The following is a 19738-nucleotide window of genomic DNA, read 5'->3' as shown; positions in this document are numbered from 1 at the left end:
GGACACGAACCCCCGGCTCCCAGAGCCGCCCGGCGCGCGCGTCTGCCGGCAGGGGGCGTCCTCGCGCCTGATTTTATGCGCCCGCGCTCGACGTGCTCGTCCCCGCACCGCCCGCCGCCGCCCGAGCAAACGTGCGCGCGCACGTCACCGCGAGCGTGTGTGCGTGCGCGCGCGCGCGCGCGGCGGCGGCGGCGGCGGCGGCGGCGGCGGCGGCGGCCCTGAAAGCGGCGCTCTGAGCCTGAGGCGGCTCCGGCTGAGGCGGCTCCAGAGGCGGCGGCGACCCGCTCCCCGCTCCCCGCTGCCCGCTCCTCCGGGCCCGCCAGCCCAGGCCGCTCTCCGGGGCCCGAAGATGCCGGCCGTGTCGAAGGGGGACGGGATGCGGGGTCTGGCGGTCTTCATCTCCGACATCCGCAACTGTGAGTGGCCGCGGCGCGAGACCCGGCCTGCGAGCGGCGGGGGTCCCGGTGCGGACCTGGAGGGCGGGGGCCGGGGGGCTCAGGCCCCGGGTGCGGACCCGGAGCGCAGGGGTCATTGGGCGCGGGGCGGGGCGGGATCCTGGGTGCGGACCTGGAGGGCGGGGGTCCGGGCGCGCAGGCCCAGGGGTGCGGGGGTGCGGGGTCGGGTCCGGGACGCGGAGCTAGAGGGCGGGGGTGCGGAGGCGCTGGCCAGAGTGCGTGGTGGGGGTTCTCGGGGGCGTAGGCTCGGGGTGCGGGGGTGCGGGGCGGGGTCCCGGGTGCGGACCCGGGGGGCAGGGGTCATGGGGCGCGGGGCGGGGCGGGGTCTTGGGTGCGGACCCGGCGGGCAGGGGTCAATGGGGCGCGGGGCGGGGCGGGATCCTGGGTGCGGACGCGGAAGGCGGGGGTCCGGGGTCGCAGGCCGGAGTGCGGGGTGGGGATCTCGGGGGCGTAGGGTCGGGGTGTGGGGGTGCGGGGCGGGGTCCAGGATGCGGACCCAGAGGGCAGAGGTTCAGGCGCGCAGGCAGGGAGCGCTAGGGTCCGGCTTGGGAACCTAGAGGGTGGGGGTCCGGGGGCGTGGCTTGGGGTGTGGGGGTGCGGGGGTGTCTGGGTGCGGACCCAGAGGGCAGGGGTCAGGGGTCAGGGGGCGAGGGACCTACAGGGCCGGTGAGGAGGGTGCAGGGCTCTGGGAGGCAGGCTCGGGGGTGGGACTGGGGCCTGCGGATAAGGCAACAGTGGGGCAGGGGTTGCGGGGTGCAGGGTGCAGGGCGGGGCCTGTTGTCCACCCGCGTGGGGGGCTGTGGCATCGTTGACCGGTTCCGGAGGACCCCCGCATGATGTCATCTTGAGCAGCCTGCAGTCTTCTAGTAATGGAGCATTTAACCCAGCCTTTTCCAAGCAGCGCGGATTTCCACTTCGGGAGTGGGGACGGCCGAGTCCTGCCGGGCTCTGGTGGCTCGTCTGCCCTGATTAAAATGACTCCTTCCCCGGGGGGATCCAGACGCAGGGCAGTAGAGGGTGGGATGGCTTTGGGGTGACTGGCCTGGCTGCTGTCTGTGTTCTCGGGGACACGCGTGTCCCCTCACGGTGGGACAGATCCGCAGCAGAAGGCAGGCAGGCCAGGAGGCTGGTGGGGGCACCGTGGGTCCACCTGTAAACCTGGCTGTGGTCTGCAGAGGGGCTACGGTGCTCCGAGAACACCGTCCTTTAAGTTTTAAAGTAGACACAAAACCAGTTTCCTATCTGGTGCTTTTCTGCTTTGTTTTGTTTTCCATGGAGAGTTGACTGACTTCGTGACCTTCGGGTCAGCGTCTGTTTCGAAGACTGTCACGGCACTGGCTGGTAGATGCTGTCGTGGGGAGCTTTCCCTTGACCCCTCCCTCCTTAGACCGGAGGACCCAGATGCCCGGCTGGTTCTCCCCAAGACTGGGGACGCTCAGCTCTTCTGTCCCTCTCCGTCCTGTGTGAGAAACCGAGAGGCCCGCGTGGGAACCTCTCTCAGATCCGAGCTTCTACGAGTAGCTTTTCCTTCCTTTGCTGTTCCGTACGGTTTCCCGGCAGCGGTGCTCGCGATCAGAGCGTCCGGTAAAGCTACCGCAGGGGAGCCCTTGGCCGGAGGGCTCGTGGCCTTGCATTAGCAGGGATGTCAGTCTCCCATTTTGGAAGGAAAACACGGTGGGCAGGAGGGACACTGAGATCGAAACCCGTCCTGGACAGCCAGTTACCTGCATATGAGACGTGTGTCCTGGGCTAGGTGCGCACTTGAGTGGCAGGTGGGTGCCTGCCCCGCGCGGGGGACTCTGCAGGTCCTTGCCGACGGACCATAGGGCGGACTTTCCCCGGCCCCACACCGTGGAGCTTGGGGCCCGTCCCTTGTTGAGCTGCGCTGCCCGGTGGCGGTGGAGAGCAGCGTCCCGGGCCTCTGTACGAGTCGCTGCCTCCGTGCAGCAGCCACACAAGTTGTGCAGACACTGCCGGGTGGGGCCCGGTCTGCTCCCGCGCAGGGCCACCAGGGCCACCGATAGACCGGCGCTCTCCCGCAGGAGCGTCAGGAGGGAGGGGCGCCTCGCCCTTCTCGGGGGCAGGTCTCTGTTTATTATGGCCCCTTCCTCGGAAACGCCTTTGCGACCGCGCTGTGCCCTAACCTGTGTCCCATCCGTCGTAGTGCTGTACTCCTCCTTCAGAGCAGTGTCGTGGGCTTGGGGTGCTGTGCCTGCGCTGCACCGGAAGCCCCGTGAGGTGGGCTCCGCGCCCGTCTTGTTCGTCGTGTCTCTCCACTGCTTGCACAGCGTCCGGCACGAGACATGTGCCCAGTAGATGTGTAGGCGAGTGAGCCAGAGAGGATGTCGCTGGAAGATGATTTGTCTAACGGGCACTGCGGGTGGAGGGCCGAGATGTGCAGGCGGCAGGGATTAGTGTTCTAAGCACGTGTGGGCCAGTGGCTACAGGTGGTCTCGGAGAGCCAACCGTGGCCAGAGCCGGTCTAATCATAACCCCGGTGGGCAGGGCGAGCAGTCCCTGTGTCCCCCTTTCCTTGCCCACCTCTGATTTTGTGTGTGTAGTGGGTTCTTGTTATGATGTAGGCAGGCTCCGTGCAGAGAGGTCATTGAGTTTGTGGGACCCTGACTGCCTCTTACCTGCTTCACCACCCAAAGCCGGGGGCCGCTGACCTTCAGGTTTCCCAGCTGACGAAGAGGGCTCTAGCACAAGCAGGCAGAGAGGCAGGTAGGCAGAGAGAGGAGGAAGCAGGCTCCCCACTGAGCAGAGAGCCCGATGCGGGGCTCGATCCCAGGACCCTGAGATCATGACCTGAGCCGAAGGGAGAGGCTTTAACCCACTGAGCCACCCAGGTGCCCGAAGACTTGATCTTTTTTGATTAACTGCAACCGAGAGCCGCTGAATTTGGCTAATGTGAGTTTGGTGTATGGGAGTTAATGAACTCTTTTTTTTCTGTTTTTAAATTGATATTTAAAATTCTAACCCTTTTATTTAGTCCCAATTTTTAAATAATTCTTTGTTCTGAAATAAATGTAGATTCACAAGAAGTTGCAGAGAAATGGACAGGGAGGTCCCAGCACCCTTCACCCCACCTCTTCAGAGGGGGTCTCTTGCATAACAGTACAGTTTCAACACCGGGAAACTGGCATTGGTACACTCCACAGGGCGTAGTCACATTTTATCAGTTTCACCTGACGCAGTGTGTGTGTGTGTGTGTGTGTCTTTGTACTTTTATCACATTTAGCTTCATGTAACCCCACATTAATCAGGACGGAGAGCTGTTCCGTCATCACAGAGCCCCTTGCGTTACTCCGTATAGCCCGCCTACCCCTCCCAGCTACTAGTCTGTTCTCTGTCTCTACGTAACGTCCCAAGGAGGTTGTGTGGCGTTGTGCGGTGTGTGAGCTGTCGAGGTGGGCTTTCCTCACTCGGCACGGTCCCCTGCAGCCCCTCCAGGCTGCTGCATTGATGTTTATCATAGCCAAGTGGTGGGTTTTTAAAAAAATTTTTTAAATTTTTAAAATTTATTTTATTTTATTTTTTTAAAGATTTTATTTATTTGTCAGAGAGGGAGAGAGAGAGAGCACAGGCAGGGAGAGCAGCAGGCAGAGGGGGAAGCAGACTCCCCACTCAGCAGAGAGCCGGATGCGGGGCTCTCTCGCAGGACTCTGGGATCATGACCTGAGCCGGAGGCAGATGTTTAACTGATGAGCCAATCCAGGCGTCCCGGATTTTTTTCCTAAAGATTTATTTGTTTGCGAGAGCGAGCGAGTGAGAGCACGAACGCGCGTGCACACACAAGCAGGAGGGAATAGAGAGATGTCAGGCAGGCTCCACACCCAGCCGGCTGCCTGATGCGGGCGCGTTCTCAGTACCCTGAGATCATGACCTCAGCTGAAACCTAGGGTCAGACCCTCAACCGACTGAGGCACCCAGCACCCCTCAAGGGATGAATTTAAAGAAAATGAAAGAACTGCTGAAATTGGGAAGAGAGTAGCTATTTGCTACTTCTGTTTACTTTCACACGCGCGCTTTGTCGGGGGACGGTTGTATAGAACTTAACGCGTCTCTGCGCGCTGTCGTGGACCGGTCAGTGCCGTGACAGCGCTGAGAGTGTAAAACCGTGCTGAAAATACCAGACTTGGAGTTGATTGCAGAATAATCAAGACTACAGTGAGAGAGAAGTGATAGGTCTTCATTCTTGTGAGACCAGTCATGTTGCCAGTGGGCAGGAAATTGCCACTTACTCCTCTGCGCACGTGGTGGCGGGGGCTGTGCTGTGCAGATGACTTAAGACCCGTCCCTCGCGCTTGGAGGCATTTTATTTCATCCCTCCAGGCACTCACTCAAATGAAGGGAAACGAGTGGAGAGATGTAATTAGCTATTTGGCAAAAAACAAATTTCCCGTGTTCTTGGAGAAAGCATGCGGTTCTGCTGCAGGTGCCGTGAAGGACTGGGGCAGTGTCCGTGCTCTGCTCATTGTGTTGGTCACAAAACGGTGTCCTTTCTGCCTCTGGTAACTTTGTTGAAATTGGGCATCCCTTTGAATTGTTTTTCAGCATGACTAAAGTTTAAAACACTTATTGGTTCATAAAATTCCGTTTGTTATGAGTCATAAATTGAACGTGGAGAAACTGAACATAAAAAATTGAAGTTCCGCTTAAGCTTCAGTGTCGGAAGTTAAACGTGACGTTGGTACTTGATTTTTTCCTTAGTAACGATAGAGATCAGAATCACAGTTTGCCAGTCTGCTTTTTAACTTTTACAGTTCTTAAAAAAAGATTGATGTTCATTTTAGTCTTGACAGGACATTTAAAAAATGCTGACTTTTTGAAAAAGAATGCTCTTCTTGCATATTTTCTTTTGCACGGCTCTGCATGATTTATATTCCTTAGAAACGGATGTAGGACGTGTGTGGCAGAGGGTGAAGGGAGGGAAGAAGGGGCATGCCGGGGGAAGGAAGGAAGTCTTTGATCCAGGTTGAATTTTTCTGCTGAGGTTGGTGGTTACTGCTGCTAGGAAATACCTGTGTGTTCTTCCCTGTTTCCCTTCTAGCTCCTCTGGAGCGGGGGACCCCCTGTTTCTTTTATGACAAGCTGGAGTGTCGTGTAAGTGAACTCTCATGCCCGGTACTTCGCATTACTTCTCTTCCCCCACCCCTTTTTTTTAGAGACTTTATTTATTGATTTGACAGACGGAGATCACAAGCAGGCAGAGAGGCAGGAGGGAGAGAGGAGGAAGCGGGCTCCCCGCTGAGCAGAGAGCCCGATGCGGGGCTCGATCCCAGGACCCTGGGACCATGACCTGAGCCGAAGGCAGAGGCTTAACCCACTGAGCCAACCAGGCGCCCCAACTTCTCTTTCCTCTTAAAGTGATTTTTGCTCTGTTGTTTTGGCAACAGTATGTGTCAGGATTTTGTACTTGCAGAATTATCGGGAAGACTCTTTGTGAGATTAAGTAGCATCTCCTTGGCTTTAAAAAAATTGCAGAGTCAGAGCTGGGGGGGTGGATTCGGGTGTGATGCCCCCCCCCCCCGCAAGACAAGGGGCTCCCTGGTGCGAGCTCCTGAGTGGGCGGGGCTCTGAGCACCTTGGAATTCTTCAGGCCTGGGGCTGTCTTCCCTTAGCTCAAATTTCAAAGCTTATAAGACTCCCAAAACAAAAAATGTTTTTCTGAGTCTTTGGTGAACTCATTTGGCGAAAATACAGCCAGAAGCTCTGTGTGGCCTCCCCCTGTGCGAATGTTCACAAGTGCATTGTGCTTCTAGGCCACAGTGACTGGGTCCTGTGCTTCCTCCTAGAGTCTGAGCCGTTCTGGATTCTGGGACGCATCGGGCCTTGGGTTTTGGGTAAGGGATGGCATCTGGACCTTTTCTGTGAAATGTGTGGAGTTCAGAGAAATAGAATGTGTGGTCCCTATTCCCCTGAAGAGCTTGTGGACAAATGGGGAGACGAGTTCTGGCCAGTGGACTCATCCTTACCAAGCGCCGCCTGTATTCAGGACTCCTGAATGCAGAATTAGGGGAGTAGGCAGTTGTCAGGTGAACAAGATGAATCCTTGCCCTGAAAGCAAGTGGGGAGGTCCTAGAGGGCAGACGGAAGAGTGAGGAACACCAGAAGCTCTGGCATCTACAAAAGGTAGTTCTGAGTCAGACTTCGGAGTGTTTCGTATTTACCCTTGACCTTGTTGAATATTCTGTTTTTGTTAAAGCGTGTCTGGTCCATTCCCTCCCTGGATCCAGTAGGATGAGATGAGTGTGGGATAGCTAGATAGGAACGGTGCCCCTCCTGTCCTCCTTCATTGTGGTCAGCACAGGGGGCTGATACTGAAACCACAGGTTTGATGGGGCGCCTGGGGGCTCAGTGGGTTGAGCCTCTGCCTTTGGCTCAGGTCATGATCTCAGGGTCTTGAGATCGAGCCCCGTATTGGGCTCCTGGCTCAGCGGGGGCCTGCTTCTCTCTCTGCCTGCGGCTCCCCCTGTTTGTGCGCGCTCTCTCTCTCTCTGACAAATAAATAAATAAAATCCTTAAAAACAAAACAAAACACACATTTGGGAGCTAGAGTGTTGGTGGTTTCTGTCCTCTTCCGCGCAGTGTGAAGTAGATTAGATGATTTTGCCCTCACCTTAACACAACGAATGGCGCTCCTAAGACACTAGAATGAACAGTTTTCACTGGGTCGTGTGATGTCTGAGATTTAGATTATCAAACTGCATTTATTGATTCTGGCATTGACCTTTTTAAACATAACTGACTTCGTGATGCAAGTTTACATGGTTGAGATGTCATGAGAAGTTGTATGTGCACTTGCTTATGCCACGTTCAGGGCGGATGGGTTCCCGTGGGCGTTCCCCCAGGGAGGGGAGCTGAGGCTGAGCGGTAAGATTAGCTTTCGCACACGCACTCGGGTGGGGAGGCCTGGGAGGGTTCTTGGCCGTGCTGGGGGTAAGCAGCAGGCAGGGAGGAAGTGGCCTTGTTTGCAAATAGTGCTGTGGTGCCTGGTCGGGAAGAAGGGCTAAGAGAGTGTGGGGGTGGTGGGGTGCAGGGTACACAGAGCCAGAAAGGGAGAGGCGAGTCCTAGCCATGCCCAGACTGTTGTGACTGCTCATAAGATGCGGCGTGAACTTGTGGGGACACTCTGGGTCCTGCCCGCCTACACACGTCACTTCCTGCCAGCCTTTGGTTCTTCTTCCCTCACTGTTCTCAGCAAAGAGGACGAGGACTGTGGCCCACAGTCATTTAATCATGAGAGTGTGGGGCGTGGAGTCAGGAGAATTCAGTGGGAGTTGGGAGCCACCGGGTGGGAAGGTGGGAGGCACATCAGGCGAGGGGATGGGGCCTGTGGTCTGGCCCTTGGAGTTGGTCGTCTGTGTTAGTGGGGGTGCGACAGGTTGGAGAGGGCATGATGTGCCCCATGAGGAGAGGACGGTCTTTGCAGTAAGGCCGAGACCCACTCCCTTGCTAGGTTCTGGCCTGGGATGGCTCCCTCAGCTTCCTGCTGCCTCAGGAAACAGGGACTTGAGGGGAAACAAAAGTTTCTGCGGGTGTTTTGGGCCAGATGCTGGTACTGCTTCCTTTCGTCTCTCAGTTTTGCGAACTGTGGCTCTCTGGAGTCTGGAGTCTTCAGTTTTGCTCCAGTTGTGAACCCAAGGACAGCTGTGGCGGTTTCGTGTGTTCCTTGTGTTCTGGTGTTTCCCATTTCCCTGGTCACATGCCCAGGATTTGTCATCTGCTCACGAGTAAAAGTGTGGGGTCAGCATCCAAATTGGGTTGTCTTGTTTCTGTTTGACATCGTAAGGTGTTTTCCTTCCCTTTAAACTCCCTCCTGGTGCCAGGTCAGGAGTGTCATGAGGATTGGTTAGTTGCGTACCTAAAGCACTTGCAGCAACTTAGGGCAGGCAGGGCCGTATTGGGATTTGCGTTTTGCTTTTTCTGTGGCCAGCCTGCCTTCATGTAATGTGGTTGAGAGCAATTACATGTTTCTTTTTTTTTTTTTTTTAAAGATTTTATTTATTGATTTGACAGAGAGAGATCACAAGTAGACAGAGAGGCAGGCAGAGAGAGAGAGGGAAGCAGGCTCCCTGCTGAGCAGAGAGCCCCATGTGGGGCTGGATCCCAGGACCCTGAGATCATGACCTGAGCCGAAGGCAGCAGCTTAACCCACTGAGCCACCCAGGCGCCCAATTACATGTTTCTAATACGGTTTAAAAAGCACAGAGAAGGGACGCCTGGGTGGCTCAGTGGGTTAAAGCCTCTGCCTTCCCTTCAGGTCGTGGTCTCAGGTTCCTGGGATCGAGCCCCGCGTTGGGCTCTCTGCTCAGCGGAGAGCCTGCTTCCCCCTCTGCCTGCCTCTCTGCCTGCTTGTGATCTCTCTCTCTCTGTGTCGAATACATAAATAAAATCTTCAAAAAAAAAAAAAGCATTGAGAAAAGCATCAACTGATGCTGTTTTAGATGACTACTGAGCTGAGAGAAAAAATAGAGCAGGAAAATGATTATTTTGAAACACTTTTGGTGGCATTTATTGCTACTGAAAAATACAGTTCTGTAGCTTTTTTTTTTTAAGATTTGTTTTATTTGTGTGGGGGGTGCAGGGGTGCGTGTGCTCGTGAGCAGGGGGAGGAGCAGAAGGCGGGGAGGGTATTCTAGAATCATGACCTGAGCCAAACAGCATATGCTTCACCAATTGAGCCACCCAGGTGCCCTCCCCCCGCCTTTTTTTTAAATGTCAGGTACAGCATGATCAGGTCACCTGAGTCTGAACCTTGTCGTGCCCGTGGGAATCAGAGTCTTTTGTGACAGTTCATGCTGACTGTGCCAGGGCTGTGGTGGCAACGCCTCCTTCCGCGGGTCTGCAGCAGGCCTTTCTTCTGTGGGACACATTCTTCATAACCTCAGTTCTTTCTTTCTTTTTTTTACTTTTTTAATTTTTAAAGGATTTTTATTTGGGGCGCCTGGGTGGCTCAGTGGGTTAAGCCGCTGCCTTCGGCTCGGGTCATGATCCCAGGGTCCTGGGACCCAGCCCCACACCGGGCTCTCTGCTCCGCGGGGAGCCTGCTTCCCCCTCTGCCTGCCTCTCTGCCTGCTTGTGATCCCGGTCTGTCACATAAATAAATACAATCTTTTTTTTTTAAGATTTTATTTATTTATTTGACAGAGAGAGAAAGAGAAAGAGCGAGCACAAGCAGGGGGAACAGGCAGAGGGAGAAGCAGGCTCCCCGCCAAGCAGGGATCCCGATGCGGGATCATGACCTGAGCCGAAGGCAGACGTTTAACTAACGACGAAGCCACCCAGGCACCAACCCCCCCCCCCCGCCCGTCCGAGTTATTTCTTTTAATTAGGTTGTAGGTTTTGTTCGAGGAAGCAGACGGGGCGGGGGGGGTGTGTGTGTGTGTGTGACTGATTGCGGGGCCTTTTGTGCCAAGTTGTTCAGTTCCTGACGTTTTCTTTTCTTTTCTTTTTTTTCCTGAGGTTGTCATCCATGGGTTGGAGCGGTGGACCGCTTGCGCAGATGCTGGTCACAGGGGACAGGAGATGCTTTTCTGTTGGGTGTTCGTGTCCGATGTGTGTTCTCTAATGCGGCATTTGCTGCGGACGTAATTTAAATCTCTTTAATATCGAGTAGTCAAAAAACCAAAGTTCTTCCTACAGTGTTCTTACGGTTTTGCTATACATTTGGTATAACCCCAAGAGCGAAGTATATTTTGAAGGCGTATATTTCAAAATTCGTTTATTTTTCTGGATTCTGTTTTCTGATTTAATTGTACAATTCACCTGTTTGTTCATATGCGAAGTCTACTGAGCGCCTGGTGTGTGCCAGGCGCTATCTCTTCTAGGCCCCGGGATTCAGTGGTTCAGCAAATGGACAAAATTCCTCTGCTTTCAGAACCTCAGTGCTTACGAGAGTAGGCAGACAAAGTAGATGAGAAAAATATGTATTTATTTATATCCATTCATCTTTTTGTTGATCTGTTTTGGAGGAAAATAAAGTAGGGAAAACGAACAGAGAGCGGGGAAGGTTCTCAATATCAAAGAACGTGCTCAGGTCAGGTAGCCTGAAGAAGGTGTATTTTTTTTTTTAAAGATTTATTTATTGGGACACCTGGGTGGCTCAGTCGGCTCAGTGTCTGCTTTCAGCTCAGGTCATGATCCCAGAGTTCTGGGATCCAACCACTGGTTAGGCTCCCTGCCCCGTGGGAAGCCTGCTTCTCCCTCAGCCTCTGCCCCTCCTCCTGCTTGTGCTCTCTCTCTCTCAAATAAATAAACAAAATCTTTTTTAAAAAATTATTTTATTTTAGTTTTTTTTATTTGCCTTCTTTTAATGCAAAATCTTTTTTTTTTTCAAAGATTTTATTTATTTATTTGACAGACAGAGATCACAAGTAGGCGGAGAGGCAGGCAGAGAGAGAGGAGGAAGCAGGCTCCCCGCTGAGCAGAGAGCCTGATGCGGGGCTCGATCCCAGGATCCTGGGATCACGACCTGAGCCGAAGGCAGAGGCTTTAACCCACTGAGCCACCCAGGCGCCCCAAGATTGATTTATTTATTTGGCAGAGAGAGAGACAGCAAGAGAGGGAATACAAGCTGGGGAGTGGGAGAGGGAGAAGCAGGCTTCCCACTGAGCAGGGAGCCCGATGCGGGGCTCGATCCCAGGACCCTAGGATCATGACCTAAGCCGAAGGCAGATGCTTAATGACTGAGCTACTCAGGCGCCCCTAAATAAGCAAAATCTTTTTTTTTTTTTTTTTTTTTTTGTAGATGTTATTTATTTATTTGGCAGACAGAGATCACAAGTAGGCGGAGAGGCAGACAGAGAGAGAGGTAGAAGCAGGCTCCCCGCCGAGCACAGAGCGATGCGGGGCTGGATCCCAGGGCCCTGAGATCATGACCTGAGGCAAAGGCAGAGGCTTTAACCCACTGAGCCACCCAGGCGCCATATCTGTAATTTTTTACTGGATGCCAGATGTCGTGAATTTCACCTTGCCAGTCCTAAAGATTGTTGTATTTCTTTAAATATCCTTGAGTTTTGTTCCAGGATGAAGCTCAACTTCCTGAAAACCGTTTGATTTTACAAGGAGGGACCAGAGCAGCCGTTAGTCTGGGACTGATTTGACCCCACTCCTGAGGGATAGCGCTTCTTCTTAGAGCTCGGCTCCGTGCCCTGGTTTTACAAGATTTCCCTCTGGCTTGCTGGCCCTATGCTGCCTTCCATGGTTTACCCTCTGGTTTCTTTCCGGCGGCTCTTCCAACAGCCTCAGGAGCTTCCTGTCTTTGCTTGAGCAGAAAAGGAATGCGACCTGGACGCCAGGACCCTTCTGTGGCTCACCGGCGCTCTGCTCTCCATCCGGTGGGCTCTGTTCCAGTGCTCCTCCCTGCGCGCTCTAGCCTCCTGGGTGTGTTCCTCACTTTGCGGAGACCTCAGGGCTCTGTTTGGGTCCTCCCTCCCAAAGCAGTGAGCGGGAGCAGCTTGAGCCTCATCTTGGTTCTTCTCTGCCTCTCGGTGACTACTCTTGTCCGTAGTCTGCTGTCCAGTTTCTGAGAACTGGTGTTTTGTCTAGGTTTTTAGTTGCCTGAGGTGGGAAGGTAAATCATGTCCCTGTTGATCACCATTAGGTTTTGGGGAGAGACATTGAATCTGCAGTGGGACATGAATTCCAAGACTGGGATTCAGAGAAGAGGTCTGGGCTAGGGGTAAAAATACGAGGGCATTCCTTGTAGGTGTTTGAAGCCATGAGCCTGGGAGCTCACCGAGGGAGTGAGTAGAAATCATCTGTAGAGAGAGCTATACTTTCACTCCTGTAGCTTTACTGCGTGCCCGGCATGCTTCCAAGTCCGCTGCCTTCACTACTGTATCAGATCGTCATGGTGACCCTCACAGTAGGTACTGCGGTCCTCCCTGTTCCATAGATGAGCAACCTGAGGCCCTGAGCCCACGGCCATGTGACTGCCTAGGAAGTGGTAGAACCGGGATCACACTTTGGCGACCTGCTCCGAGCGTTCTCTCCTAAGCACGGTGCTGGCCCATCTCTCCGGGACGATGGCTGGAGCTCCGGGCATGCAGACCGGAAGCAGTCAGGAGAGCCGCATCTAGGTGGGAGGACACAGGCCAGTGAGGAGGAAGCAGTCTGGTGCAGAGGTGAACTTAATGGGGTAGAATAATTGGGAGAATAATTGGGAAGCCTGAGAGTCAACCCTCGAAGAGCTCTCCTGTAAAGAGGAGAGAGAGAAGATGGTGACTGCAGGTTGCGGAAGGCGGATGAGCTCTCTCGCTGCTATGACAAGTGCACACAGGGTTAGCAGCCTGGACCAGCAGGGTCCTCTGCCTAGAGTCTCACAAGGCTGACATCAGGGTGTTCCTTCTGGAGACTCTGGTGGTGACCGCTGCTTGTAGCCAGTCCTTGTAGCACAGGGCTGGGGTCCCCTTTGCCGGCTGGTCACCTCCTAGGGGCAGCCCACGTGCCTTCTCAAGGCTCGCATGAGGCCTCTCCAGCGAGTCCCTCTCAAAGTACAATCTCTCGACTTGGCTCATCTTCCGCCTCCAGGCAGAACAAGTTCTCTGCTTTTAAGATTATATTGGGCCCATCAGCAGGACCCAGGATACGTCCCTATCTTAATTACACGTGCAGAGTCCCTTTTGCCCTGGAAGATATCCTACGAGGTCCTGGTATTAGGGTGTGGGCGTCGTTGCAGGATGGGGCGGTGGGGTGCTGGGGGTATGCTCATCACAGTGGGGTCAAACACATTTTTTTTGAGTTTGATTCATTTGTTCATCCATGCACTGAGTGCCAGTTCTGCACAGTGAGCAAAATAAACAAGAGCATCGCTGTGTGGCTTACATTCTGGCGAGGGAGACGTGATGTAAGCGCGGTACTTTGTGCACCGCACACCGCGTGTGAAGGGGAAACAAGGCAGAAGAAGGGAACCACAGTTTAGGTAGTGCAGCTAGGGGTCAGGCACGCCCTGCAGTGCTGGGGCACAGTGTGGCTGGACTGAGGGTTGGGGAGAGAGCCTGGGACGTTGCAGTTGGGTGCAAGGGGCAAGGGAGATGATAGGGATCTCATGGGCTGTTCTGAGAGCTCTGGGTTTCATCCTGAGTGACGGGGGGAGCCAGTAGGGAGGAGGGGCTGGCGGTGAGCAGAGAAGGGACTTACTTGCGGAAGAATTCTGATGGTGGTGTTGGGAAGAGGAGGGGCGGGGAAGCAGGCAGAGCTGAGGAGCAGGGGCGGTGGTGTGAGCGCTTGAGTGCTGTCAGGAGGGCTCTCTGGTGGCCAGTGGGGGCGGTGAGGGAGGGGCTATTGGGGGTAGAGGGGAAGCCTTGGGGTGGCGGTTCAGAAGAGCCTAGGAGAGCCGGGCAGGGCCTCCCTGGGCTCCCTGCGCGTGCGAGGCCAGCCCAGTGACTGGGTGTGTGCTTTCCCCAGGCACACTCGGCTGTCCGGGCCGTGTGTGGTGCCAGGTGGCCAAGAAGTGGATTCAGCAGGGAGGGGTAGGTGCACAGACAGAGAAGCAGGGTCAGGACTTGGTGTATGTGAAGGGATTGAAGCTGGCTAAGAGGGGGTGACCATGGGGAAGGGGCGGGGAAGAGAGAGGGAAAGGGAGAGAGGGAGGGAGAGGAAGAGAAAGAAATCAGGTCCTGGGGTCAGGGTGGCTCATGGGTGTCAGAAGACTTGGCTTACCTGACTGAGTGGGCTGAAAGGTTGGGGCCGGCAGGACACCTGTGGTGGACCACGGGTGGGAGGGTGACTGTTGGCGGGATGTCTTGGGTGGGGACCAGATCATGTGAGGAGCGGAGGTCAAGGCCAGAGGGTTGTGTGGGGGTGATGTGCATGGACATTCATCACCAACGGTGGTGATCTTAGCATGGCTTGGAGAGAGGTCGTGTCATGGTGGGCAGTTGGGCAGGTTTTCTCAGTGGTGTGCGTTTTGTTATTTTCTTGTCTAGTCTTGTCCTGAATGTTTTGAAAAGTTACGAGGAGGTTAAAATCAAGAATGCAGTTTAAGAAGTTAATTGTAAAACACTCGACCTCTGCCTCATCTCCCCATTCTTGAACCTCAGAGTCATTTATTTTCATTTTATGGCCATTTTTTGTCATATTTACTTTAAAACAATGTAATTACTGAATCCCATGTTATACCACCTATGGGTGTTTTTTCCCATTTAGTTATTATTTATTGACTTCTTACTTTGGAAGATAATGATTTAATTTACCTGAGCTTTCCTTGTGCCATTCTCTAACGTGCCACAGTATTTTATTTAATTAATGTATAGCATTTAATGTCTGAAAATACTCTCAGCTGAGAATGGTAGTTCAACTTTTTTTTAAAAAAGATTTTCTTTATTTATTAGAGTAAAAGAGCGAGAGCATGAGCAGGAGGGGAGCAACAGAGGGAGGGGGAGAAGCGGGCTCCCCATTGAGCAGGGAGCTCGACATGGGGTTCACTTCCAGGACCCTGGGATCATGACCTGAGCCAAAGTCAGATGCGTTACCAACAGAGCCCCCCAGCTGGCTCGGTAGTTCAACTTAATATCTTTGGTGTTCATTACTGCTTTTGTACTTTTGTTTTTTTTTAAAGATTTTATTTTTAAGTAGTCTCTACACCCCATGTGGGGCTCGAACTTATGACCCTGGGATCAAGAGTCACATGCTCCACCAACTGAGCCAGCCCAGTGCCCTCTACTTTTTTGTATGTGTTAATGCTCCGGTTGTTTTTCAGCCCTGACCGTCTGGATGTGACCGTAAGAGCCCGAGTCACGGGCTGGACGCAGCCAGTAGCCTCTCAGCCCCTACCTTGCGTGTTGGACATGTCCTTCGTGGGGTGATCGGTTCTGCCGTTGTCTGGACTGGTTGTTTCTGCTCACGCTGTCCTCCTGGGACTTCCCTTCCTTGTAGTCCTGGCCTTGTCTCTGGCTGGACCTCTGTTCTTTGGAGCCTGCGTGTCTGTCCTCTGGGCTTGTGTTGCTTTGTGCTCGGTGAGAGTGTGTAGCAGGTAAAATTCTTCTGAGATTTTGCATTTTTGAAAAGAAGTTTTTTTTTTGTTTTTTTTGTTTGTTTTTTTTTTAACCATTGTACTTAATTGAGAATTTGGCTCTGGTAGAATGCTAGCTGAAAGTAACTTTTCCTCAGTTTTAAAGGTTCAGCTGTATTCCTAGTGTCTAGTGTCTGCGATTTTAAGATGCTGTGCCAGGGGCGTGGCGCATGGTGACCTTGCTCTCTCTCTCTGTTTTTAAAAATTTTATTTATTTATTTGAGAGAGAGCATGAGAGGGGAGAAGTCAGAGGGAGAAGCAGACTCCCTGCTGAGCAGGGAGCCCGAAGTGGAGCTCAGTCCTGGGACTCCGGATCATGACCTGAGCCGAAGGCAGCGGCTTAACGGACTGAGCCCCCTGGGCTCCCGGTGACCTTTTTCAGTCTGGAAACTTGTGTCCTTTCCGTGTGGGGGAGCGTTCTTGTTTTATCTCTTTGATTATTCCCTTTCACTTTCTTCTTTTTCACTGGTCCTCTATTAAGAGGTGAAAGTTGGACCTCTTGACTCACATTTTCTTACCTTTTTTCTTTCCTCTCCCATTTCTTTATCACTGTGGTGGTTCATTTCTGGCACTTTCAACTTTGTCCTCTAGCCCTTCTTTTGAACTTTTAAGAAATTTCTGCAAGTACTCTTATAATTTGAGGCCTTTCTTATTGTCTGAGTGCTCCTTTTTTTGGTGTTATCTGGTTCTTAAAACTGTATTTTCGGGGCGCCTGGGTGGCTCAGTGGGTTAAGCCTCTGCCTTCGGCTCAGGTCATGGTCTCAGGGTCCTGGGATCGAGCCCCGCATCGGGCTCTCTGCTCAGCGGGGAGCCTGCTTCCTCCTCTCTCTCTGCCTGCCTCTGCCTGCTTGTGATCTCTGTCTGCCAAATAAATAAATAAATAAAATATAAAAAACCCCTGTATTTTCTCTGTGTTGCTTTGGAGTGTCTTGCTCTGTAGAGCCTCTTTGCTCTCCTTTTCTGCAGGTTGGCTTTGGTCTCTGGCTCATGCTGTGGGCACTTCCCGGGTGCCCGGTGGCGGGACCCTGTGCCCGCACACGCACCGGCATTGGCCAGCACGGTCAGAGCTCCCGCGGGAGGCCTCCCTGCACGGTGAGGGGTGAGGGGTCTCTGTCGCTGGGGGAGCCTGCATGTCAGTGGTCTCCTCAGTCTCTCCAGAATGACGCTTCAGTCTCGTCTCTCGCCTGGTGAGGCAGGCGGGGACCGTAAGCCCAGCTGCCGTTGTTCCGGGGACGGCGGCCTTCCCCACCAGTGAGTCGTCACTCAGTGGTGCTCCTCTCGGCTCGGCACCGTAGCCCAGCCTTCGCCGGCGTCACCAGGGCTAGAGCTTCCGTGTTCCTGCTTTTCCAGAGGGGGAACCTCTGGTCTTCTGCTGGTGGTGGCGGGCAGTTGGCCTGACAGCAGGGTGTGCTGGAGGGAGCCCGCTGCTCCTTACATAGACTTGGCCTCCTCCTGAGGCCCGCCTCCCGAGGCACCCGACGGTTTCAGTCCTAGGCCTTTCCGGTTCTCGGGGAGGCTCGTTTCACTAGTTTCCCCTCGCAGGCGCTGGGCCCAGCTCGCTCTGTCAGTCTGAGTACTTGCCGCTTGGTCACCTCTTTCCAGCATCCCAGATTGTGGTGACCGCTCTTATCATACGGTCTTCTTCCTTTACGTGAGTTTCGGACTAATTTTATGTACATGTATAGTGTACGTATGCGTGTATATGTTTATTTTATTACTTATTTATTTAAAAGATTATTTATTTGTCAGAGAGCGAGAACACTAGCGGGAGAGAGAGAGTGCGCACAAGCAGGGGAAGGGGCAGGCAGAGGGAGAAGCAGGCTCCCTGCTGAGTAGGGAGCCCCATGTGGGACTCGATCCCAGGGCCCTGGGATCATGACCCAGGCTGAAGGAAGATGCTTAACAGACTGAGCCACCCAGGCATCCCTGGCTGTTTTTTTGTTTTTGTTTTTGTTTTTTTTTCATTTAAGATTTTTATTTATTTATTTGACAGAGAGAGACATAGCGAGAGAGGGAACACAAGCAGGGGGAGCGGGAGCGGGAGAGGGAGAAGCAGGCTTCCCGCTGGGCAGGGAGCCCGATGGAAGGCTCAATCCCAGGACCCTGAGATCTTGACCTGAGCTGAAGGCAGACGCCCAACCTACCCCACCAGGCACCCTCTTTTTTTTTTTTTTTTTTTTTAAGATTTGTTTATTTATTTTAGAGACTGAGAGAGACAGAATGTGATTGAGAGGGGCAGAGGGAGAGAGAGAGAATCTCAGGCAGACTCCCTGCTGAGCTCAGAGCCTGATGCTGGGCTTGATCTCCCGACCCTGAGATCCTGATCTGAGCCGAAACCAAGAGCCAGATGCTTAACCAATTGTGCCACCCAGGCAACCCCAAGCTTAGTGGTTTGTTAGCTCAGTTGTGTAAAAGCTCTTGGGACAGTTTAGCATATGATAAGTGCTCAGACGTACGCTGTTGTTAACGCACACCGTGTGCTGGGCCTGCTGTCCTCACGGAGCATCATCTGAGGACCTGCTGAGTTCCAGGTCCTGTCCTGCGCTCCGAGGCCACACCAGTGACTCAGACGCACAAGTCTGCCTGCTCACAGGGAGCTCACATACATTCTGGTAGATGGAGCTGGAGAATAGAAAGGAAATTATAGCTTATGTTGGAAGACAGTAAATGCAAGAGAGAGAAGTTAGGGAGAGAAGGTGGTGGGGAATATGAGGCTGTGTTTTCAACTCCAAATAGGCTGATCAGGATTGGTCTTGCTGTGAAGGAAACTTGAAGGCACTGGGCCGTACGGAAGTGAGCGGGGAGAACACCTTGGTCAGAGGGAACCACACGTGCGAAGGCTTTCACGGGGGTGGGAGGGGGGGATGAGCAGTGTATGCAGGAGATAGCAGTCCGATGCGGCTGCAGTAGAGCAAGCCCAGAGGATGGGAGCGGGCGGTTAGGTCAGAGTGGTATGGAGCTGGGGAGACAAGTGGTATGTAGGGCCTTCGTAGAGCATTATAAAGACTGTGGCTTTTTTTTTTGTTTTGTTTTTTGGTTTGTTTTTACACATTAAACATTTGGAATAATGAGACATGGTCTCTGTCCTCAGCGTTGCTCAAGCCCTTGAATGCATAGTGTTAAGTGGTGTGAGATGAGTAGTGAAAATGAGTAATGATGAGCTTAGGAGAGAGCGGTCAGGCACGGTAATACAGAGATAGTATTTGGGTCAGGTCTTAGTAACCTCACAGTGCAAGGAGATTGTCCAGGAAAGTGGGGACACCGTCAGTCACGCTGTAGAGTGGCAGCAGGATGCATGGAGTTGTGGGTGGTTTTTAGCATGAGTAGTGTCTAGCGGGTGGTGGGGTTCTGGCAGTAGGACAGGGCAGGAGAGACAGGCTGGAGCAGAGCGTGGGGGACGTTCTCTGGAAGGTGTGGTCCACTGATGTATTTTAAGAAGGACAGTGACACTATGCAACTTAATTTTTTCTTAGTACAACAGTAATTTTGAATGCAGAGGATGGATTTCAGACTAGGCTTAGAGGCAGGAAATTGCTTTGGTCTAGGAGATGGTGAGGGTCTAAATCAAGGGAGTAGGAGTGGAAAGGTGGGGTGGGTTTTGGAGATACAGAGAGCAGAATCGATAGGGCGCAGGTGGTCAAGTACTCTTTATTAGTAGTGGCTTTGAATCTGTAGCAGAATTGCCATTTACTCAGAATGGTGGATTGAGAACCTCCATCAGTCCATCCCGCCATAAAGACATTGAAAACAGTGGTAAAAACGGTCTACATCGACTCTGCCAGAGCTCTGGAAATTAAAGGTTCAGACAGTGTCAGGCGGATTTATTCAACAAAACTGTTGAACCTCTAACTTGACCTCCTCTCAGTATCCTCTCCCGTGATTTGCAGTGGCACTGACAGTAGGCAGCTTCACAACCATGTAGCTGTGAAAACAAGCAGCCTTGCAGCCACTGGAGAGACCGGTCGGGTTTGGAGCCCCTCAGAAAGTCCTGTTCTTAGAGCACGGTTACTGTCTGGCCAGTCTTGTAGCTTTCCGGAAAAGCCTCATTTGCAGAACTTAACATTATTTAACTTCGTTCAGTGGGAAAAGCCCTGTCCTAGTGTGTCGTGGAAAACAGTCAGTGACATTTGTTTAATATCACAGTTGGGGGCAAACAGGCGTCTGGCCAAAATCTTCAAAGGAAGATGCAAAGAATGACATGCTATTAGGGTGCTTTGAAACGCTCTGACAGGTTTCTGTGGATCTGGAAGGCTGCGTGAGTGCA

General features: G+C 53.1%; 1 protein-coding gene across 3 annotated transcripts in view; it reads left to right on the top strand.

Moving 5' to 3' along the window:
* Positions 1–219: 219 nt before the first annotated feature.
* Positions 220–19738, top strand: part of AP2A2 (adaptor related protein complex 2 subunit alpha 2) — a 79691-nt gene continuing 60172 nt past the window's right edge. For 2 of the 3 annotated variants that reach the window (XM_032879812.1, XM_032879811.1), the window contains exon 1: positions 224–416. In XM_032879812.1, the coding sequence (XP_032735703.1) occupies positions 350–416 (67 nt within the window). In that variant the 5' untranslated portion in view covers positions 224–349. Of the gene's footprint in view, positions 417–19738 lie in introns of all 3 variants that reach the window. The other variant, XR_004385218.1, reaches the window with a different exon arrangement.

The sequence above is a fragment of the Lontra canadensis genome, unplaced genomic scaffold, assembly GCF_010015895.1.
Source record: "Lontra canadensis isolate GAN:19392208 unplaced genomic scaffold, GSC_riverotter_1.0 scaffold66, whole genome shotgun sequence".
In the NCBI taxonomy this organism is placed as follows: domain Eukaryota; kingdom Metazoa; phylum Chordata; class Mammalia; order Carnivora; family Mustelidae; genus Lontra; species Lontra canadensis.
Note: the sequence above shows the minus strand (reverse complement) of the source record. Positions and strands in the feature narration are given on the sequence as shown.